This window comes from Podarcis erhardii (assembly GCF_964252035.2).
Source record: "Podarcis erhardii genome assembly, chromosome: 14".
NCBI lineage: Eukaryota > Metazoa > Chordata > Lepidosauria > Squamata > Lacertidae > Podarcis > Podarcis erhardii.
In genome coordinates, this window is record NC_138503.1 from 48,760,907 (window position 1) to 48,784,369 (window position 23,463).

Below are 23,463 nucleotides of genomic sequence, written 5' to 3' on the forward strand. Positions count from 1 at the left end.
GGCTTAGCGGATCAGCTGTTAAGCGGCTTAGCGGATCAGCTGTTAAGCGGCTTAGCGGATCAGCTGTTTAGCGGCTTAGCGGATCAGCTGTTTAGCGGCTTAGCGGCTTAGAAAAAGGGGGGGGAGGGGAAAAACCCCGCAGGAACTCGCAAGACATTTTCGTCTTGCGAAGCAAGCCCATAGGAAATTCGTTTTGTGAAGCACCTCCAAAACGGAAAACCCTTTTGTCTAGCGGGTTTTCCGTCTTGCGAGGCATTCGTCTTGCGGGGCACCACTGTACAAAGAAAACCCTGTCTCAAGCCTACCTTCCTTCTGTATGTTTTGCAGACATGCTTCAGCTGATCAACACTGAAGATGGAGACTTCCCTGGTCTGTTCGAGGCGTCGTTCGGCACAACTGTCACCCCAGAGCCCAATCCACATGGGCCCAGTTTGTTCAGCGGCTACCTGGAGGCTGCTAACTCACCTTCCTCCAGCTTGTTCCAGGTCCCAGCTCCACCCCCACCAAGCTTCCAACCAGTGACGGCAGCAAACTCGAACACAGAGCCCACTCCGATGGACATTAAGGAGGAGCCTATCCCGTCTGCGGCCACCCAGCCTGCATCTCGGCTCCCGCCAACCAGGATGGTGGCTCAGAGTTTCGTCCCGGCACCCCAGACCCAATTCTCAGCGCAACCTATGGTGGGATTCCTGAATCAGAGCAGTGTTTCCGGTGAGGAGTGCGGTCCCCAGGCTTAACTGATTTCAAAAATTAAACTATTGATTTTTATTGTATTGTTTCTATTTGTTGTTTTGGAGTGTGTGCCCTTTGAAGGTAGGATTTCTTGATTTTAGTTGTGCACAGAGCCAGGCAGATTGATGGCGCTGTATAAATAAATGTTAATAGTAATAATACAATAAGAGGGGGCTGGGCTTGCCAACTGACCAAAAGCAGCAGCTGGGTGTGCTCCTGTGCCCTTAGCAGCTGCCACATCTTCAGGAACTAGCAGGCAAAGTTTTTCACACCGAGGAGTCATGTGTCTTTCCCTGCTTGTATTGACACGCCAGGCAGCTCTTAAAAGGCACAGCTACAGGGGCCTGTTGAAAAGTTGGCAGCCCTAGAGGTGACTTGATGCTGCAGAGCTCCTTAGAAGTCAACGGATGACAGTCCCCCTACTTCTTAAATGCACAGGGGCTTGTAATCAGCCCCATATATAAATTAGGGATTAGGGAACTGTGGCCTAAAGATTTCAGAAGTAGAATTATTTGGAGGGGGAGGCAAAACAGCCAAAAAATACTGATCCATTTGTTGGAGGACAGACAGAAAATCGTGAATGGTTGGGTGGGGAGCAGAGTGGCTGGAACCGTCAAGGGAAGCACTCAAGACTGCACCATTTTGTTGCAGCTGCCAATGATAAACAGATCATTATCCTGATCTGGAGGACAGAAAGGGATCTCAGAGGGCATCAGAATCTACTTTCGGAACCAAAATGGGTGAAGGCATTCAGCACCGGGGGTTTCAGATGGGCAGATGCTTTCTGTCTTGTTCTGTTCATGGCCACTGGTCATGATAATTTCACGAAACCTCCCTGTTCAGTGGTGGTCTACCTGGGAATACCACTTGCCAGGGAGCTTGGGGTCTTCCTGGAAGCATTTCACAGGCTGGTGGGAGAAACAGAGGATGCTGAGTTACATATTCCTTCGTTCTGCTTCAGCAGGGCTGCTCTGCTGTGGTGCAGTGGTTAGAGCGTCGGACTAGGAGACCAGGGTTCAAATCGCCACTGGGCCATGGAGCTCTCACTGGGTGATGTTGGGGGCTGGTCCTTTGCTTGCAACGACAGGGTTGTTGTGGGGATTACATGAAGGGGAGGACCTTGAGCTGCTTGGAGAAATGGATGGAATATGGATGCATTTTAGAAATAAATACATTTCTCTCTCAGCTCCCCAGCCAGGAGGGCATCCTCAGCCCCCTCCAAACACCCAAGCCACGTCGCAGCAGAACCAGCCAGTGGCAATGCAAACCCAACTCCAGAACATCGCCCCCCAACAGATTCTGACTCCCCACAGTGGATCCCAAGTCGTCCAGCGCCAGATCCAGCAAGTGCCGGTGAGCAGGGGCTGCGGGGGCCCCGGATCTGTTAGTCCTCTCGTCAGCATAAGCTTCGCACTGACCCCTCCTCTCTTCCCGCAGGTCCTTCTGCAGCCTCACTTCATCAAGGCCGACTCTCTGCTGCTGACAACCGTCTCGGGAGCCCAGACCTCTGGCATCACCACTCTGGGGACCACGACAGCTGTCCAGTCGACATCACTACAGATGCCGGTACAGTCATACCTTAGGTTAAAGTTGCTTCAGGTTGAGCGTTTTTGGGTTGCACTCCGCGGCGACTCGGAAGTAACAGAACACATTACTTCTGGGTTTTGCTGCTCGCGCATGCGCAGATGCTCAAAATGACGTCGTGCGCATGCGGCGAATTGTGACCTGTGCACGTGCAGCTGCGCAGACGTAGGTTGCATTCTGCTCTGGATGCGAACAGGGCTCTGATACGGATCCCATTCGCATCCAGAGGTACCACTGTAATTACCGTATTTTTCGCTCTATAAGACACACCAGACCACAAGACGCACCTAGTTTTTGGAGGAGGAAAACAAGAAAAAAAATATTCTGAATCTCAGAAGCCAGAACACCAAGAGGGATCGCTGCACAGTGAAAGCAGCAATCCCTCTTGCTGTTCTGGCTTCTGTGATAGCTGCGCAGCCTGCATTCGCTCCATAAGACGCACACACATTTCCCCTTACTTTTTAGGAAGGAAAAAGTGAGTCTTATAGAGCAAAAAATACGGTAGTTAATGATTTTTTCCATCCCGTAATATGTGTGCACCGCTTGATGGTAAACAACAACAACCACCTCAACATGGTTTACAAAAAAATAAAACTATAAAATCGAGGGTTGCCCAAACTTGGGCAGTCCAGCTGTTTTTGGACTACAGTTCCCATCATTCCCGACCACGGGTCCTGCTACCTAGGGGTGATGGGAGTTTAGTCCAAAAGCAGCTGGGGACTCAAGTTTGGAAAATCCTGGGCTTAAATGACTCACAGGGGTCTTTTAACTCTACAATTTTTTGATTCTATGATTTACAGTACAGTCGTATCTTGGAAGTTGAACAGAATCCATTCCAGAAGTCTGTTTGACTTCCAGAACGTTCGGAAACCAAAGTGCGGCTTCTGATTGGCTGCAGGAAGCTCCTGCAACCAATCGGAAGCCGCAGAAGCCTTGCTGGACATTCAGCTTCCAAAAATTGTTCAAAAAACGGAACACTCACTTCCAGGTATCTATCGTTCGGGAGCCGATTTGTTCAGGAGCCAAGGCGTTCAGGATCCAAGGCACGACTGTGCTTCGAAACATTACAAAAGTTAAAATAGTGAAATGGATTAAAATTGCCTCGGCTTTTTAAGCATCTGTGCAGGCTTGTCTAGACGAGAAAGGTTTCTAGCAGGTGCTGAAAAGTGTACGGTGGAGGCGCCTGTTTGATCTTCAATAGGCAGGGAGTTCTGCAGTGTAGTTCCTCCTGCAAGCCCTGAGCTTTCTGTATCTTTTGTTTTAAGGAAATAGTATTTATTTGTTGTTGTTTTTTAAAAAATACTTTTAAAGTCCTTTTGAAATTTCTGAAACCTGTTGCGGCAGGTAGGCTGGTGACTGGAGTGGCTGCCGGGACCATATAACACTAGTCCTGAAAGACCTACATTGGCTCCCATTATGTTTCCGAGCACAATTCAAAGTGTTGGTTAAAGTCCTAAACGGCCTCGGCCCAGTATACCTGAAGGAGGGTCTCCACCCCGATTGTTCAGCTTGGACACTGCGGTCCAGCTTCAAGGGCCTTCTGGCAGGTCCCTCACTGCGAGAAGCCAAGTTACAGGGAACCAGGCAGAGGGCCTTCTTGGTACTGGCGCCCACCCTATGGAACACCCTTCTGTCAGATGTCAAGGAAATAAGTAACTATCTGACTTTTAGAAGACATCTGAAGGCAGCCTTGTTTAGGGAAGTTTTTGAAGTTTTTGTGTTTTTATATTTTGCTGGAAGCTGCCCAGAGTGGCTGGGGATAAATTAATAATAATAATAATAATAATAATAATAATAATAAATAAAAACAGTAATAAGAAGAATGTATTGGGGGAGTGGCTTTGCCTGATTCAAGGAAAGAAAGTGACCCCCCCCCCACGACTGCTCCTTCTCCCTCCTCCTCCCTTGCAGACACTGATGAGTGGGGGCACCATCCTGGCAACGGTTCCTCTGATGATGGATACAGACAAGCTGCCCATCAACCGCCTGACTGCCGGGAAGCCTCTGGGAAGCCACGGCAAGGGTGAGAAGCGCACAGCCCACAACGCCATCGAGAAACGGTATCGCTCCTCCATAAACGACAAGATCTCTGAGCTCAAGGACCTGGTGGTGGGATCAGAAGCCAAGGTATGCCTGCAGGGGACCTTTATTTTGGGTGCGCAGCTGTCCCCTGGTTGAGGAGGTCTCTTCCTAGAGAAGCCCGCTGGGCACCTACATTTGTGGCTTTGGTTTGGCACTGTTTGGGCAAATGTTCTTAGAAGTAATTCTCTTAGGCTTTCTATTTATTTCATAAAATTTATATATTATTATTATTATTATTATTATTATTATTATTATTATTAGTTTTGTATACAACCCTTCATCCAAAGATCACAGGGTGGTTCACAACCTATACCGCTTGACTGTAAGAAAAATAATAAATCTCCAAGTGGGTTGCAAAAGTTATGAAAAGTTAAGAAATGGCGATTTACAACATGAACAAAAAAATTGATGATGAGCTAAAGACAAATTAAAACGCATGCCAACATCGTACTTAGCTGGCTGAGCTTGGTTAAACAAGCCTGCTTTTAGCAAGTGCTTTTAACATCTTTGAAAGGTTTTGTTTTAATCTCTTTGAAATATCGATATTAGTATTGTTAGCCTTTGCCTTTGCTAGTGTGTGTGGGGGGGTTATTTTTAGGCTTTGTGAAGCTGCCTTAACCCCCCTTTTCTGAATTTGGTTATGGTTCTTCCATTGGCACTTTCACAGGTGCCCATAATACCTGCAACCGCACCTGTAAGAACTTACTCGTTTAATGTGCTGACACCGACACTTTGCAATTCCAGGCACGCAACTTCCCTATATTATTTTCGTCACCTGCTGAGGACATTCTTATTTAGACAAGCCTACCCAAATGTCTAGAAAGTTTGTAGGAGTTCTAACTTGTTTTAGTGTACTCTATGCTATTGCAGTTTTAACTTTCTGTATGTTTTAAAATTTGGCAGTAATTTTTTTTAGCGGTAATTTTTTGGCTTCATATCTTTATAAACCGCTTTGAGGTTTTCTGCAATCAAGTGGTATATTAGCTATACCTATATTAACTATAGGAAAATAAATAGGGCGGGAGGGGCCATATATTGAGTCAGTCCATACAGTCCATCTAGCTCAGTATTGTCTGCTCTGACCGGCAGTGACTCCCCAGAGTTTCTTTCCCAGCCATTCTTGGAGATGCTGGGGGATTGAACCTGCGACCTTCTGGATGCTAAGCATGTGTTTTGCCACTGAGTCCCTGTCTCCACTAGGGGAGCGGGTGGTGCTGTGGTCTAAACCACTGAGCCTCTTGGGCTTGCTGATTGGAAGGTGTGAGCTCCTGTTGTTCTGTCCCAGCTCCTGCCTCCCTAGCAGTTTGAAAGCAAGCATGCCAGTGCAAGTAGATAAATAGGTACCACTCTGGAAGGTAAACTGCGTTTCTGTGTGCTCTGGTTTCCGTCATGTTGTTTCGTTGTGCCAGAAGCGGTTTAGTCATGCTGGCCACATGACCTGGAAAGCTGTCTGAATAAACACTGGCTCCCTTGGCCTGAAAAGCAAGATGAGCGCCACAACCCCATAGTCGTATTTCACTGGACTTAACTGTCCAGGGGTCCTTTACCTTTACTGCTAGGTTTTGCTCTCCCCTGTTGGTTCTGGAGCTTAATTGGGGAGGTTCAGCCATTTTGGGTGGCATCAGGGCCAGATTTAGGTTTGACGAGGCCCTAAGCTACTGAAGGTAATGGGGCCCTTTCTATGTCTAGCTGTCCTTTGTCAACAACAAATTGTCACTGTTTTTTTGTTTTGAATATATGCTATATGGTAATTTATGGACCTAATAGGTCTCTAAAGCCATTTGCACATAACATTCCATGCAGAATGTAGGCACCCTATATACAGAAAGGAGCAAACCAGTGATATTTGAGGGCTCAGGCTAGCAGGCGGGGGCCCATTACTTACATCATAGGAGCCCACACAACACAAAACACTGTTGCTGTACGTAGGTTTTATTTTATTTGTTTTTTATCTTACATTTTGGAAACGTATATCCAGTTTTTTCCCCTTTAATTTTTTTGGGGCCCCCAAGAGAGTGGGGCCCTAAGCTATGGCTTGTTTAGCTTATATGTAAATCCGGCACTGATGAAGATGTTTGCAGCAGCCATCCTTTCCTGCATCTTTGATGCCACACCAGGGGAGAGCCTGGCCAACCCCCTTGGCCACATAATGCCTCCTTCCAAATGTGGCAGGGTCTCTTGTCTAGGAAATGGTGGGGTTCTCCATCCAGCTGGTTGTTCCTGCCCACTCAGCCTGTTTCTCCTTCGCTCGGATGATTTTGCTGCCATTTTGGGCAGCTGTCTCCGAGGCTTGGGCTACCAAAGGGAACGATTCCTCCTCTGCAGCTCTGGCCGCTGTGGCACGCGGCTCTCTGGTGGTGCCCCAGGAAAGAGTTTGTGGCTCGGAGATTCTCCCGCTTGTTGGCCTTGACAGGGCTTGCGCAGGAGAACCTTCCTCCCAGGAAGAGGACGGGTCAAAGAGAAACCTCTCCGAGCCTGTCATTTCCCTCCGCTCACCCTCTAACCGTGCCAACCTTTCCTGTCCATTGGCAGCTGAACAAGTCGGCCATTTTGCGCAAAGCAATCGACCACATCCGCTTCCTGAAGCAGGCCAACCAGAAGCTGAAGGCCGAGAACATGGCCCTCAAAATGGCGAGCCAGAACAACAGTGAGTTTCGCAGCCTTCGGCCCCTTTTGCAGATTGGAAACTGCAAAAGTTTGGACTTTTGGAGGGGAGGGGAGGAAAAAATTGTGAGAGACACCCAGAAAACATGCCAGATCCTATTAATACAAGGATCCCAGGTGGTCGTCTCTCATTTATTGGTGGTTTTTAAACAGAGGTTGGGTGGCCATCTGCCAGGGGTTCTTTGCTGTGATTTGTGCATTGCAGGGAGTTAGAATGGATGACCTTTGGGGATCCCACCGCTCTGCAATTCCATGATTCTGTGACTGTTGAGAGGAGAAAAAGCGTGGTTGCCCTGGGGGAAAATGCAAACAGCTGCCCCCTTCTGAATCATTGATGTTTCTTGGTTGGAAGCAGAACTTAATAATAACAATATTATTATTATTATTATTATTATTATTATTATTATTATTATTATTATTATCATCATATGACTAGATTGCCCCAGCTACTCTGGGCGGCTTCCAGCAAAACATAAAAACACAATAAAACATCAAAAACTTTCCTAAACAAGGCTGCCTTCAGATGTCTTCTAAAAGTCAGATAGTTGCTTATTTCCTTGACATCTGAAGGGAGGGCATTGACAGGGTGGATGCCACTACTGAGAAGGCCTTGTGCCTGGTTCCCTGTAACCTCACTTCTCGCAGTGAGGGAACCACCAGAAGGCCCTTGGAGCTGAACTTGCTTTTGGGTGAAGCGCATTTCTCTCTGTGGTGACCATGGATTCTCCTTTTGCTCTTTCCGCCTGTCCCGCTTCTGCAGAGTCCCTGAAGGATCTGGTAGCCACATGTGGTGGCAACACCCAGGACTCGAAGGAAGGGATCAAGCTGGTGGACACCCTGACGCCACCCCCGTCGGACGCAGGCTCCCCGTTGCGCAGCAACGGCAGCCCCCTCTCCCTCAGCGGGAGTGACTCTGAGCCGGACAGCCCCTTCTACGAGGAGACTAAGGTGTGACCCTGAATGGGAGGAGGAGGTGGTGGAAGGGGGAATGGCTGGGAAGAGACCAGGGGGCTGGGGCTTCACCTCAGTGGAACCATGCAAAAAACCAAAAGTCCATTTCCTTTTTTTATATATAAATTTATATAAGTTTTTTAACATACCATTTTCAACAGTGATTAAACCTACTTTTACATCTTATTCAATTTTTTTGACTTCCATCAGTCTGAAAATTTTCCAGTCCAATCTCTTAGTATGCATTTCTTATTTTCCCTATTACATTTCAAACTCATAACCAATATCCCGTATCTTTTTCTACTTTGTAACACTTCGTATATTTCTTCTTACAAAACTTCTTGTAGTCCTACTAGCATAATTTAGTGATTACAGCTGCTCTTCAAATAATTCATATACTTCTTCCAATCTTCTGTAAGTCTCTGGTCCTGCAGGTTTTGAATCCTTCCTGTCATTTTGACCAATTCTGCATAGTCCATTAATTTCATCTGCCATTCTTATTTCATCGGAATTTCTTCTTGCTACCATTTCTGGGCTAACAGCACTCTTGCCACTGTTGTTGCATATAAGAACAGTTAGACATCTTGTCTATTAATGTCTTGGCCTATAATATAAAGTCCATTTCCAATGAAGATCCCTGATATGAGTTCCGTGAATCATCTGCATGTCCTTGATCTAAGCCAATATTGCTTCCTCTGATTGGTAGCAGCTGTTCCAGGGCTTTTCCCACTTCCAAGTACCTTGATTTTTGCAAAATATTTGCACTAGGGTTGCAAAATGTTGCGTTAGGGTCTTTGTACAGGAACTATCACTGTTCCTGGAATCCCGAGGGGACCCCCTTCATCAGTTTCTATGTTCATGCCCCTCTTTCATTCACCACCTCTTTCCATAAAAAGAACAAAATGAAGAATTGGTTGCAGGTTCGATCACCGTATAGGACAGCTGCATATTGCAATGTGTTGGACTACGTGATCCTCAGGGTTCCTTCTATGATTCCAAAGGGGTGGGAAATGATTAAAATAAAAAAAGAGATAGCTTCTCTATCTGACAATTACTTGAGTATCAAAATTTCAAAATATTTATTTATATCCCGCCCTCCCCAGCCGAAGCCGGGCTCAGGGCGGCTAACAATAATCAAATAATCAAACAATCAAATAATCACACATTCTAAAAATATTTCATTATAAAAATTAATTAAAATCAAACTAATGGCAACCGATTAAGCAAAATTCTGTGCAGGTTGCCAGAGGAGGGAGTCAGGCTGTGCCCTGACCAAAGGCCAGGTGGAACAACTCTGTCTTGCAGGCCCTGCGGAAAGATGTCAGGTCCCGCAGGGCCCTAGTCTCTTGTGACAGAACGTTCCACCAGATTAGAGCCACAGCCGATACTTGTGTATCAAAATTTCAAAATATTTAGCATGTGCACTCCAAAAATATCTAGCTCTAAAAGCAGCTGGAATCCACCTGGCTGAGAAGGCGGCAACTTGGTCCTCCCTCCACGCTGCCCCCAAACTCACCTGCTGTTGTCTGTGGCTGTTTCAGGTGAAGCAAGAGCATCAGGCGCTTTCGCCAGGCAGCCTGGGGATGCTGGATCGCTCGCGCATGGCCCTGTGTGCCTTCGTCTTCCTCTGCCTCTCCTTCAACCCCCTCTCCTCCCTTTTGGCGGGCTCTCACTCGGCCAGCCCTTCGGATAGCGATGGCTCCATCCACTCCGGGCGCACCATTAAGAGCCAGAATGAGGCCGCAGGTGAGTGTGGGGCAGGGTCTTTGCCGGGGGTGAGGACCCGCAGGCCTGTGGGGCCGGCATGTCTTGTGATGTTCCTCTATCCAGGCTGCAGCCTCCTTTCCCCCACAGCGCCATATTTAGGCTTCCAAATCAGCCCCGTTGGAGCAAGCACTCTCTGATGCCTGGATGTGGAGACCAAGTGCCCCTATTTTCCAGTGACAGTCCCTGGCTTTACAGAAGCCGTCCAGGTTTCTGATTTGATCCCAGGATGTCCCACTTTTACTTAGGATGTCCCTGTTTTCATGGGAGAAATGTTGGAGGGGACACCTCTTTTTTCTTCAGAAAAGCGTTGGAGAGTATGAACTTGTGTGTGTGTGTGTGTGTTTGGCCACATTCACAGGAAATGCTTAGAGCGCTGCGATACCACTTCAAACAGCCATGGCTCCGCCCAAGGAATTTTGGGAGCTGTAGTTTGTTGAAGGTGCTGGGAGTTGTTAGGGGGGCTCCTATTCCCCTCACAGAGCTACAATTCCCAGAGTTCTCTGTTGTGAGGAAGAGAGACGGATTTCTAAACCACAATGCCTCGTGTCTTCATCCACAGACACCCCTATTGCCTGGTTCCAGTGGCTTCTCCCCACTTTGGTCTTCTGGCTGATCAACATGCTGGTTGTTTTGGGAGCCTTTGTCCGGCTGTTCATTTATGGCGAGCCCATCACACGCCCTCATTCAGAGGCTTCCATCCTTTTCTGGAGGCACCGCAAGCAGGCAGACCTCGACTTGGCGCGGGTGAGTGTGCGCATCTGTGATTTTCAGCAATTTTCATGGTTTTTAGCTTCCTGCGTTGTCTTGTCTAGCAAAGGTCCTGTGACGGAACTTCCATGGGAGGCCCATTCTGTAAAGAAGTGTTGGTTGTGGTAGGGTTGTGGCACTGGGGACACAGGTTCAAGTAATCTGGGGCGTTGACCAGTGGGGTGCCACAGGGTTCTGTCTTGGGCCCGGTCTTATTCAACATCTTTATCAACCACTTGGATGATGGACTCAAGGGCATCCTGATCAAATTTGCAGATGACACCAAACTGGGAGGGGTGGCTAACACCCCAGAGGACAGGATCACACTTCAAAACGACCTTGACAGATTAGAGAACTGGGCCAAAACAAACAAGATGAATTTTAACAGGGAGAAATGTAAAGTATTGCACTTGGGCAAAAAAAATGAGAGGCACAAATACAAGATGGGTGACACCTGGCTTTGAGAGCAGTACATGTGAAAAGGATCTAGGAGTCTTGGTTGACCACAAACTTGACATGAGCCAACAGTGTGACGCGGCAGCTAAAAAAGCCAATGCAATTCTGGGCTGCATCAATAGGAGTATAGCATCTAGATCAAGGGAAGTAATAGTGCCACTGTATTCTGCTCTGGTCAGACCTCACCTGGAGTACTGTGTCCAGTTCTGGGCACCACAGTTCAAGAAGGACACTGACAAAACTGGAACGTGTCCAGAGGAGGGCAACCAAAATGGTCAAAGGCCTGGAAACGATGCCTTATGAGGAACGGCTAAGGGAGCTGGGCATGTTTAGCCTGGAGAAGAGGAGGTTAAGGGGTGATATGATAGCCATGTTCAAATATATAAAAGGATGTCACATAGAGGACGGAGAAAGGTTGTTTTCTGCTGCTCCAGAGAAGCGGACACGGAGCAATGGCTCCAAACTACAAGAAAGAAGATTCCACCTAAACATTAGGAAGAACTTCCTGACAGTAAGAGCTGTTCGACAGTGGAATTTGCTGCCAAGGAGTGTGGTGGAGTCTCCTTCTTTGGAGGTCTTTAAGCAGAGGCTTGACAACCATATGTCAGGAGTGCTCTGATGGTGTTTCCTGCTTGGCAGGGGGTTGGACTCGATGGCCCTTGTGGTCTCTTCCAACTCTATGATTCTATTATTCTATTCTATGATTCTATGACTTGCTGTTGACTCTTGTTCAGCTTAGTTCCCTTAGGTCATAGGTTTCCCAAACTTGGGTCCCCTGCTGTGGTTGGACTACGATTCCCATCATCCCAGACCACTGGTCCTGCTTGCTAAGCATGATGGGAGTTGGAGCCCAGGTTCAGGAAACCCTGCTTTAGGTCATAGGTCTTGAAGTGGCGGGTCGCGAGGCTATATCAGGCGGGTTTCGGCAATGTTGTTGCTGCCATGATGGGTTGTAGCTAAGGCTGACCAAGTCTGGGCTAGGCTCAGGGCTGGATTAAGACCTTTAGAGACCCTAAGCACTTATATATATGGGGGCACCAAAATATTTTATCTAATTCAAAATATAAACACTAATAAACAGTAAAATAAAATGGTATTTTTTAAAATGAAATGAAACCTACAGTAAGATGGAAAATAATATTTGTTTTTGTATACTTCCACTTTATTTATCTCCTACTTTTTCTAATTGCAAAGTCCTCGATCAGATCCTCAAAACTAATCCTGCGTGACACATCTGCTTCTATACTTAGCAAAGATAAGCAGGGCTTTCAAGTCCCAAGTTCAGAGGCAAGGCAGGTTCATCCGAAGATTAGTCCCTTTCAGAGGTGAATTGGTCCAAAGCTGTTGATAAGAGAGACAGGCACACCTCAACAGGGAAGGGCAGTCCATAAACTGGGAGCCACTGCTAAGAAGACCCTGTCTCAGGCAGCACACACCGAGTTGCTCACTCTGGGGCCTTCTAGATGCAAAGCAGCTGCTCCTCCATGTCGTTATAGCCTCTTTGTGCTCCATCCTTTACAAGGCTTGTCCATTCTCTCCTTCATTTCCTCTTCAGGGAGATTTTGCTCAGGCCTCCCAGAACTTATGGACGGCGTTGAAAGCCCTCGGCCGCCCACTCCCAACCTCCAACCTCGACCTGACCTGCAGCCTTTTATGGAACTTGATCCGTCACATTCTTCAGCGGCTCTGGGTGGGGCGTTGGCTGGCGGGAAGGGCCGGCGGCTTCTTCCGCGACCGGGAGCTCAAGACTGATGTGCAGAAAAGCGCCTGCGACGCGGCCCTGGTGTACCACAAACTGCATCAGCTGCACATGACAGGTAGGCTTTGAGCAGACGTCTTCAACCCTTTGGGGTCCACGTCTCCTTGGCTTAAAGTTCCAGGTATGGCCAGACAGTCCCCATCATCCCAGACCACAGGTCCTGTTAGCTAGGGATGATGGGAGTTGAAATCCCAAAACAGCTGGAAGGCCAAGTCTGGCCATGCTTGGTTTAAACCAGGGGTCAGCAACCTTTTTCAGCCTTGGGCCAGTCCACCTTCCCTCAGACCATGTGGTGGGCTGGACTATTTTTTGGGGGGAAATGGACGAATTCCTATGCCCCACAAATAACCCAGAGATGCATTTTAAATAAAAGCATACATTCTACTCATGTAAAAACACCAGGAAGGCCCCACAAATAACCCAGAGATGCATTTTAAATAAAAGGACACATTCTACTCATGTAAAAAACATGCTGGTTCCCGGACCGTCTGCAGGCTGGATTGAAAAGGCAACTGGGCCGCATCCGGCCCCTGGGCCTTAGGTTGCCTACCCCTGGTAAAGATCTTTGACTAAGGGTTTCCCCACCTCCTCTTCCCACAGGGAAGCACGTGGCCGGTCACCTCTCAGCAATCAACATGGCGCTGAGTGCCGTGAACCTGGCTGAGTGCGCAGGCCACACTATCTCCGTGGCCACGCTGGCCGAGGTCTACGTGGCAGCGGCGCTGCGTGTGAAGACCAGCCTCCATCGCTGTTGTCACTTCCTGGCGGTAAGGCTGGGCGATGTGGGGTGCAGGATATTACCTCAGCTCTTCCATTTGGGCTAAGCTCACCATCGGGTGTGGGGAACTTTGGGCTCTCCAGATGTTGCCGAACCACAGCTCCAATTATGGCTGCCCATCGACCATGGTTTTTGAGGGTGAGGGGAATTGTGGTCCAGCAACACCTGGAGAGCCAAATCGTTGTTGTTATTATTGTTGTTGTTGTTGTTGTTGTTGTTGTTGTTATCACATTCTCTTTGAATGGCAATGGCACTAACCTGAGAGGGCCCAGAATTGAGTTCAAGCAAGTTCCAGCTGAAAAAAGCCCTATTATTATTATTATTATTATTATTATTATTATTATTATTATTATATTAAATTTATATACAGTCCTTCATCGCAAGATATCAGGGCAGTCCGCAGAATAAAATACAAGATAAAAACACAAGCAAATAATTAAAACCAAAACAACAGACACATTTAAAAGGCTGTAGAATATTAATCAGCCAGAGGCCTGGTTGAAGAGGAACGTTTTCGCCTGGCTACTAAAAATATATAACGAAGGCACCCGGTGAACCTCCCTAGGGAGAGCGTTCTACAAATAGGGAGCCACTGCGGAAAAGGCCTGTTCTCTTGTCACCATCCCAACTTCACATAGAGGAGGCACATGAAGAAGGGCCTCAAAATATTGATCGATCAAATTTACTTGGATGCCACATTTCCACAACCATATGTGCCCAAAGCAGCGTCCAGCAAATATTCAAAATATGTTATTGTTTTGTTCTTTTCGCAAACCACTTTGAGGGTTGTTGGTGTTTTTTTTACAGTGAAGTTGCATATACATTTTATAGGTGAATTTGTTTTTTAAATATATAAAAAATAAGGCTTGCAAGTAGCCACTGGCCACCTTGCAAGTGGTAGGCACAGAATGCTGGGATCACCCCCAGGGCTTCCCTGATTGGCTTTCCTTTTCCTTTTGTGGCACAGCGCTTCTTCCTCAGCAGCGCCCGGCAGGTGCTGCTGTCCCACAGTGGGACTGTCCCGCCCGCCCTCCAGTGGCTCTGCCATCCTGTGGGTCACCGTTTCTTCGTGGACGGAGACTGGGCCGTGAAGAGCTGCCCTCGGGAGAGCATCTACAGCTCTACCAGTAATCCAGGTATGGAGAAGTCGGCTGGTGTGATGCGAGAGGGTGGAGCCCTGGACTTGGGGAGCGGCAGGGAAACCTGGGTTCAAATCCCTGCTTCGCTGAGAAGCTCACGGGTGACTTTCTCTCAGCCTAACCTTCCTCACAAGGTTGTTGTGAGAATCAAATGGGCAGCAGCTCCTGATAGACAGGAATCATGGAATCATAAAGGACTTTGAGGGCAATCTACTCCAACCCCTGCAATGCAGGAATCTCAGCTATGCCCAATGACCCACCTGCAATATAAATTTGAAGCAGTGCCATTTAATCAGCCAAGGTTTCCTGCAAAGAATCATGGGAGCCGTAGTTTCTTAAGGGTGCTGAGAGTTGTTAGGAGGCCCCTATTCCTCTTGCAGAGCTACAACTCCCAGAGTTCCCTATAAGGAAGACGGATTGATTGTTTAGCCAGCATTGTAGTTCTGATCGATAGTAATCCGCCTGCTTCACAATCTGTCTCCAGTTCCTTCCAGATGGACTCCATCAGCCCTTAACCATTGGCTGTGCTGCCTGGCCCTGATGGGAGTTGTAGTCCAATAACTTCCAGAGGGTGCCATGTTAGCCAAGGGCTTCATGGGAAAGGGTTGTCCTCCAATCTATTCGTTTCCCCCATTGGACCAAGAGGGTATTTCGTGGTGTGCTGTCAGGTGGTTGGCCAGCATACCTCTGTCTCGGGAGACGGTGGAGGAGTTCACCTTTGTGAATGAAGTCAAGCTGTTGGAGAGTCGCAGCGCCTGCTGTGGCTGTAGAGACCGATATGGGAGAGACATGTTTTGTTGCAGCTGAGGCAGATGAAGGCAGATGAAGACCCCATCAGAAAAGGATGTTCTTTCCCTCTCTCTCCCCTTTGCAGCTGACCCCCTGGCTCAAGTGACCCAGCTTTTCCGTGAGCATTTGCTGGAGAAAGCCCTTTCTTGTGTCTCTAGGCTGGAGAGTGAGGCGCCTGCCAGCCGCGACGAGGGGTAAGAGAGGACCGGATTTCGGGTCTTGAAGCCCCTGTACATGTTGCTCTCTGCTGTCTTGGCTCCATCCAGTTCTGGTACCCCCCCAAATTTATAGATACTGAGTGAGAACATTTAAATGGTGTGTTTAATAATAATAATAATAATTATTTATACCCCGCTGATCTGGCTGGGTTTCCCCAGCCACTCTGGGCGGCTTCCAACAAAACACTAAAATACAATAACCTATTAAACATTAAAAGCTTCCCTAAAGAGGGCTGCCTTCAGATGTCTTCTAAATGTCTGGTAGTTATTTTTCTGTTTGACATCTGGTGGGAGGGCACCACCACCGAGAAGGCCCTCTGCCTGGTTCCCTGTAACTTGGCTTCTCGTAGCGAGGGAACTGCCAGAAGGCCCTCAGTGCTGGACCTCAGTGTCCGGGCAGAACGATGGAGGTAGAGACGCTCCTTCAGGTATACTGGACCAAGGCCGTTCGTACTGATTCTCCTTGTTGCAGATTTGGCCCATTCCCCCTTCAAACTGCCCTGAAGAGGGGATTCCCACCCATGTCACTTGCTCCCAGATTATCCCTTCCTATCCCCTTGGAACGCAGGGAACTGCCTTATTAATAATAATAATAATAATAATAATAATAATAATAATAAATTTTATTTATATCCCGCCCTCCCCAGCCGAAGCCGGGCTCAGGGCGGCTAACAACAATCAAATAATCCAACATTCTAAAAACATTTCATTCTAATTAATTAAAATCAAATTGATGGCAACCGTTAAGCAAAATTCTGTGCAGATTGCCAGAGGAGGGAGTCAGGCTGCGCCCTGACCAAAGGCCTGGTGGAACAGCTCTGTCTTGCAGGCCCTGCAGAAAGATGTCAGGTCCCGCAGGGCCCTAGTCTCTTGTGACAGAGCGTTCCACCAGATTGGAGCCGCAGCCGAGAAAGCCCTGGCTCTAGTTATTCTGAATCGGACTACCAGACCACCCAGTATTTGCCCACACTGCCTGGCATCAGCTTTGAAGGGTTTCAGCCTTTTCCCAGCCCAATCCCAGAGATGCCAGACATTGAACCGAGAACCTTTCCCACCCTGAGCCACAGCCCTTTCCTAAGGGCAGTTGCATCCATAATTTCCCGCTGGGTCGTAGGGCATGCTGACAGGTTTTATAATTCCCACCGAGAAACGATAGGTGAGGTCTGCAACAGTCCTCTTCCCAGCTGCGATTCCCAGCATACTGCCTCCAACAGGGGAGGGAGAACATAGTTCTTGTGGCTTGTAGAGCCTTATCTTCCGCTAAGCAGAGGTGTAGTGGGATCCTGCCTGCTTCCTGCCATTTGCAGCTGGTTTCCCAAGGTGACCTTGGGTTATTCCCCCCCCCCCCGCTTGGAGAAGGGGGCTGTGGGTGCTTGCAGATGTGTGGGTGGAAGAGACCTTGATAGAGAATATCTGGTGAGTCCAGTTTTGCAACTCAGTGTTGGAAGGGTTTGTTGTTGATAGGGGAGACCCCAGAACTGGGTGGTGGCTTTGGGGTGCTGCTGATTTCAAATGGAATTGGTATTTGCAAAAAATGTCAAGGGGAACTTAGTTTTCTTTTGCCCCTGGAAGAATGCTGCATTGTGATGCAAAAGCTTCTTGCAGGCAAAATGTGCAAGGAAAGATCCCACCTTCCTCCTAAGTTACGCAGGACCCAGACTCTAAAGGAATATTTAGGGCCAAATTCTACTGGACACACCATTCACCCAGTCAAGACTTGTGTGAATGGGTTTCTGGAGGAAATGGGAGACACATGTCTGGTGTAAGGTCCAAACTGGATTGCGATGGAGCCCTGGAGAGGATCTGGTCCCGATCTTTGGTGGTTGGGCAAGCTTTCAATTTAATGCTTCTCTTTTTTAAAAAAAATAAAAATCATTCAATCGCATTAATTGTTTTGTGTCTCGCTTCGGGCCCTTGGAAGCGCTGGATCGGGGTACTGGGGAGGGGACTTCCTTTTGGCTGCCCCCTCCCCAACTAGAAGCCCAAACCAGGTTAAATTGCTGGAAACCGGAGCTCTGGTACCAGCGTTCATACCAAAACTCGTCCTGGTTTCCTCTGTTTGGCTGCAGGGAATTTTCCGACGCTCTGGAGTACCTGCATTTCCTCAACAGCTGTGCAGATGCCGTTCCCAGCCCAACGCCGTCCCTCAGCACCAGTCTGGATGCTGCCACAGGTGGGGAGCAACAAGCCAAGAGTTTCCCTAGGCGGGGTGGGTCTGGAAGGGAACTGGAGACTTGTGGGACAGGGAGGAGAAGGAAGCCCAGAGGTTTACGCAGTTAAATAGAGGCTGGAGGACACTTTTGCTGTTGGCAGGGATGTGGTCATTCTGTGCAAATCAGGGCATTTTGCAGCGGGCGATTTGCATCAGAACATTTTCTGATTTCCTAGGGCACGTGGGTGGCGCTGTGGGTTAAATCACAGAGCCTAGGGCTTGCCAGTCAGAAGGTCGGCGGTTCGAATCCCCGCGATGGGGTGAGCTCCCGTTGCTCCGTCCCTGCTCCTGCCAACCTAGCAGTTCGAAAGCACGTCAAAGTGCAAGTAGATAAATAGGTACCACTCTGGCAGGAAGGTAAACAGCGTTTCCGTGCGCTGCTCTGGTTCGCCAGAAGCAGCTTAGTCATGCTGGCCACATGACCCGGAAACTGTACGCCGGCTCCCTCGGCCAATAAAGCGAGATGAGCACCGCAACCCCAGAGTCGTCACGACTGGACCTAATGGTCAGGGGTCCCTTTACCTTTAGGGCACAGGTGGGCAGCCTCTCGCAGAGCAAGGCCCACTCTTCCTTCCGGGGGCTGCATGCAGGTGGTGGGCGGGGCCAGTGGCTAAAGTCGGCGGCAGGCTTGTTTCTACACACACAAACTCACTTAACGCCTCTCTCTCTACATCTGGGCAATCACTTTAATCCCCCCCCTCCAAATTCACCAAAAGAGAAATATTTGGCCAGGGCAGAAATAAAACACACTGAATGTGGTTTAAGGCTTCATTCATACCGTACATTGAAATTACTGTGATACTGCTTTAGACAGACATTGCCACCCCTGCAAAGAATCCTGGGGGGTGTAGTTTGCTAAGAGTGCTGAGAGATGCTAGGAGGACCCCCTCTTTCCCATCTGAGAGCTACGATTCCCAGGCTGGTTTAATCAATCAATCAATCAATCAATCAATCAATCAATCCATCCTTCTTCCCAGGGAGTTGGGAACTGTAGCTCTGGGAGGAAAATAGGGACCTCCTAGTGACTTTCAGCACCCTTAACGAACTACAACTCCCAGGATTCTTTTTTAAAGTGCAATCGTAGAGTTTTAAATGCATGGTGCGGACATGGCCTCAATGTTACATCATCTTTGTTGGGCGTTCAAGCCACTGAGCAAAGGAGAATTGGGTCTCCTGATCCCATGGAGTTGTCAGGTGATTGGCAGCTGGGTATCTCCGCCCCTCCGGTCCAAGGGGTTGTGGGGAAAGCTAAGGATCTGGCCCTCTGAGCCCCCCCCCCCCATCTTGCCATAAGAGGTTCAGTGTTTTTGGCAGGATCCGCCTGACGCCATATCCCTCTCCCTCCTCTAGGCACCGATCCCATTGCCCACTGGTGGGCATCTGTGGTTGCCATGGCGATCCACGGCCTGCAAGGGGATGACGAGGCTGTGGAGCGCCTGTACCCGCTGGTGGAATCGATGCCAAGGGCCCTCCAAGCCTCTGAGTAAGTGGGGTGGGGGAAAATATTAACGTGTTGCTGTTGTTTATATCCTACCTTTTTTCTCCATGGAGCTTAGGGTGGCTCAGAGGTCTTCCTGTCTCCATTTTGTCCTAATGACAACCCCTGTGAGGTAGCTCCCCTATGAGAGAGAGAGAGGGAGACCAGGTCAACATCATACAATTATAGAGAAAGTTGCAAGGGACACCTGAGGGTCATCTAGTCCAACCCCCTGCAATGCAGGAATCTTGACTAAAGCATCCATGACAGATGGCCGCCCAACCTCTGCTTAAAAACCTTAAGGGAAGCCCACCACCTCCCAAGGGAGACTGTTCCCCTATCAAACAGCTCTAACTGTTAGAAAGTTCTTCCTGGTGTTTAGTCGGAGTCTCCTTCCTTGGAAGTTGAATCCACTGGTTCTGGTTCTACCCTCCAGAGCAGGAGAAAACAAGCTTGCTTCCTTCCACGTGACAGCCTTTTAGATACCGTGGTGCCTCGCAAGATGAAATTACCGTATTTTTTGCTCTATAAGACTCACTTTTTCCCTCCTAAAAAGTAAGGGGAAATATGTGTGCGTCTTATGGAGCGAATGCAGGCTGCGCAGCTATCCCAGAAGCCAGAACAGCAAGAGGGATTGCTGCTTTCACTACACAGCGATCCCTCTTGCTGTTCTGGCTTCTGAGATTCAGAATATTTTCCCCCTTGTTTTCCTCCTCCAAAAACTAGGTGCGTCTTGTGGTCTGGTGTGTCTTATAGAGCGAAAAAGACGGTAATTCGTTCCGCGAGTCTCTTCGTCTTGCGGTTTTTTCGTCTTGCGAAGCACGTCTATTAGCGGCTTAGTGGATTAGCGCTATTAGCGGCTTAGCGGCTTAGAAAAAGGGGGGGGGGGAGGGAAAAAACTCGCAAGAACTTGCAAGACGTTTTCGTCTTGTGAAGCAAGCCCATAGGGAAATTCGTCTTGCGAAGCACCTCAAAAAACGGAAAACTCTTTCGTCTAGCGAGTTTTTCGTCTTGCGAGGCATTCATCTTGCGGGGCACCACTGTATTTTAAGATGGCTATCATATTTCCTCTAAGTCTCCTCTTTTCTAGGCTAAACATACCCAACTCCCTCAACCGTAAGACTTGGTTTCCAGACCCTTGGTCATCTTTGTTGCCCTCCTCTGCACACGTTCCAGCTTGTCAATATCCTCCTTAAATTGTGGCCAAGTGGGGATTTGAACCCTGGTCTCCCAGGCCGCAGCCTGACACCCTAACCACTAGGCCAGACTGGCCAAAGACATCAAAATCCTGCAAGGAGCTTGTAAGGAGTGTGATGGCAGCCAGGCTGCTCAGCGACATTGGCAGGGGGCTGAGTGTCATCTCCTCCTAAAACAAACGAAGAAGAATCAAAATTGTGGAGAGCTGGGTTTTGCAACTCTCTGTGAGGCCTCTGTTGGCTATAGAGAACCTCCAAGTTCAGGGGAAGTCTACCTCTGACGTTCTTAAGCTCCGTCTTGGAGCTTGCCTCAGCTAACTTTTCTCATTCCGGTCATTTTCAGGATGCATTGTTCCACCGTCATAGGGGCTAGGAACTTGAATTTAAGCAAACAAACCCATAGCTTTTAAAAATTTATTTAAAGGAAACAGGATTCTGTGGCCAAAGGCAGACCTTGCAGCTTTTCCAGAGCTCTTCAGCCCACACAGAACTTTGCTGATATGGGGGGTGGGCGGTTTCCCCCCTCCCCTGAAATGATGGCTTGGCGATTCATCCTGCTTCTCCTTTCTTCGCTGCAGGAATCCTCTTCCTCGGGCAGCGCTGCATACCTTCAAGGCTGCGCGGGTGCTGATGGGCAAGCTCGACTGCAGCCTAGGCCAGTGCGACAGAGCCGGAGACTACTTGCGAGACAGCTTGGCGGGGAACATGCCCCCCAGTGCCATCGACAGAGTGAGTTGCGGTGGGGGCGGGGCCTGGAGCCTGGGCGGGGCCAAGCGGGAGGCCGGGGTGGCGCTTAAAGGGGTGGGCAGAGCTAATGTGTACAGTGGTGCCTCGCAAGACGAAAAGAATCCGTTCCGCGAGTCTCTTCGTCTTGCGGTTTTTTCGTCTTGTGAAGCAACCCTATTAGCGGCTTAGCGGATTAGCGCTATTAGCGGGTTAGCAGCTATTAGCAGCTAAGCGGCTATTAGCCGCTTAGTGACTTAGAAAAAGGGGGGGGGAGCGAAAAAAATTGCAAGACTCGCAAGACGTTTTCGTCTTGCGAAGCAAGCCCATAGGGAAATTTGTCTTGCAAAGTGCCTCAAAAAACGGAAAACCCTTTCGTCTAGCGGGTTTTTCGTCTTGCGAGGCATTCGTCTTGCGGGGCACCACTGTACCTACTTGCCCCCTGGAGGTGGAGCCTGTAGCTGTACGGTGGGGGGGGGTGTAACGGCCCAGATCCAGAGGCTGAGATTCTGAATGAGGCTTTGGCGCAAGGCTAGAGGGTGGTGTTTAGTTTGCCTGGAGCCGGCACCCCCAAACTCAGCCCTCCAGATGTTTTGGGATTACAATTCCCATCATCCCCGACCACTGGTCCTGTTAGCTAGGGATGATGGGAGTTGTAGTCCAAAACATCTGGAGGGTTGAGTTTGGGGGTGCCTGGTCTGGAGCTTCCGATTCGTCCTGGAGCTTAAAGTGCTCCAAATGGAGCCTCAAGTTGTGTCAGCGGCTCCCGGCTGGTTGCCCAGGAAAGTGTAAAGACAAGGAAAAGTTTCTTACTCTCCTTTTTTATTTCAGTCTTTACCAATCAATTTCCTTTATTCGACCGATAGTCAGAAATAAAACAATACAGAATTATAAACTAAAACATCATAGGGATACATAAATAAGGTAGGGCCACAGTACTAAACCTCTCACAGATAACCCACATCAAGGCATTCAGTTATACGTTTCCGACACTTGAGTGCCAGGAAAAGGAATTTAGCCACTGACAAAGTTGTTTTCCCAGAAGACTTATTTAGCAGATATGCTGTCTGCTTTCCTCTTTGTCGGGGACTAAGCTGGGGTAAGTATGGGGTTATAAAATACTGTCTTAAATCGTTGTAGAAGGGACAGCTCAGTAAAATGTGCTCTGTGGATTCTACCTCACCCAACGCACAATGGCATAATCTCTGGTCATATGGGACTCCTCCATATCTTCCCTTCAGAACCGCCGAGTCAAGAACATTCAGCCTAGCCGCGGTAAATAGTCTGTGGTATTCCACGTAGTGGATATCCGCCAGGTAGCGAGCTGGAGCAGCTCGGTACATTTGCTCCCCTAGAAACAACCCAGGTTTCACACGGGCTAAGTCCTCCTGTCTGGCAATATCCCTTAATCAGTCTTTACAGAGAGAGGCTATAGAACCCAGCCTCTTGGATAATGGCGTTGTCCCGAGTGAATCTCCATCCCTGTCTCTCCCACTTCCTCATTCCTCATTCTCATCACCACCTCCTCTACGGGTGCTGCTATGTGCCCTCTGCCTTTGAGCTCTTTGCTCTCCTACTTTCAAGGCTCGCCAGGTTCTGGAAGACGGGGGCTCTGGGATGCTTCCTAATGACAGCGTGTCAGCCCGGTGTTGCTCTGACTCTCCCGTGATTTCCCAACGTTCTCCCTCATCTGCCCCTGAGCTGCAACCTTCCTCAAGCCCCTGTTGTAAACTATACAGTGGTACCTCAGGTTACATACGCTTCAGGTTACATATGCTTCAGGTTACAGACTCCGCTAACCCAGAAATAGTGCTTCAGGTTAAGAACTTTGCTTCAGGATGAGAACAGAAATCGTGCTCCGGTGGCGCGGCAGCAGCAGGAGGCCCCATTAGCTAAAGTGGTGCTTCAGGTTAAGAACAGTTTCAGGTTAAGAACGGACCTCCGGAACGAATTAAGTACTTAACCCGAGGTACCACTGTGCTGTCTTTCTTTTCCTCCTCCCTGGAAGGGTCAGGATGGGCAGGTGGTCTCCACCATTCCTCCTCCTCCTCTGCTCAGCCCCTGACATCTTGTAGCTGAAGAGGAACAATGTCTTCCCCTCCCCCAATTATCTGGACACCTTCCTTCCTTCAGGCTCAGTCCACTTCTTGGGCACCCTTCCTCCCTGCCCTTCAATTCCAAAAATTCTG

General features: G+C 48.7%; 1 protein-coding gene across 1 annotated transcript in view; it reads left to right on the forward strand.

The window, feature by feature from the left end:
- The window catches only part of SREBF1 (sterol regulatory element binding transcription factor 1), a gene marked incomplete at its 3' end in the record, with an annotated part of 42,247 nt that extends 18,908 nt beyond the window's left edge, over nucleotides 1-23,339 (forward strand). The window contains exons 2-17 of the mRNA XM_081840697.1: nucleotides 328-711; nucleotides 1,919-2,085; nucleotides 2,170-2,298; nucleotides 4,228-4,443; nucleotides 6,931-7,045; nucleotides 7,823-8,010; nucleotides 9,555-9,759; nucleotides 10,340-10,524; nucleotides 12,539-12,800; nucleotides 13,343-13,509; nucleotides 14,488-14,656; nucleotides 15,534-15,642; nucleotides 17,736-17,839; nucleotides 19,229-19,361; nucleotides 21,130-21,369; nucleotides 23,333-23,339. Coding sequence (XP_081696823.1) covers nucleotides 328-711; nucleotides 1,919-2,085; nucleotides 2,170-2,298; nucleotides 4,228-4,443; nucleotides 6,931-7,045; nucleotides 7,823-8,010; nucleotides 9,555-9,759; nucleotides 10,340-10,524; nucleotides 12,539-12,800; nucleotides 13,343-13,509; nucleotides 14,488-14,656; nucleotides 15,534-15,642; nucleotides 17,736-17,839; nucleotides 19,229-19,361; nucleotides 21,130-21,369; nucleotides 23,333-23,339 — 2,780 coding nt within the window. The remainder of the gene's footprint in view (nucleotides 1-327; nucleotides 712-1,918; nucleotides 2,086-2,169; nucleotides 2,299-4,227; nucleotides 4,444-6,930; nucleotides 7,046-7,822; nucleotides 8,011-9,554; nucleotides 9,760-10,339; nucleotides 10,525-12,538; nucleotides 12,801-13,342; nucleotides 13,510-14,487; nucleotides 14,657-15,533; nucleotides 15,643-17,735; nucleotides 17,840-19,228; nucleotides 19,362-21,129; nucleotides 21,370-23,332) is intronic.
- Nucleotides 23,340-23,463: the final 124 nt, after the last annotated feature.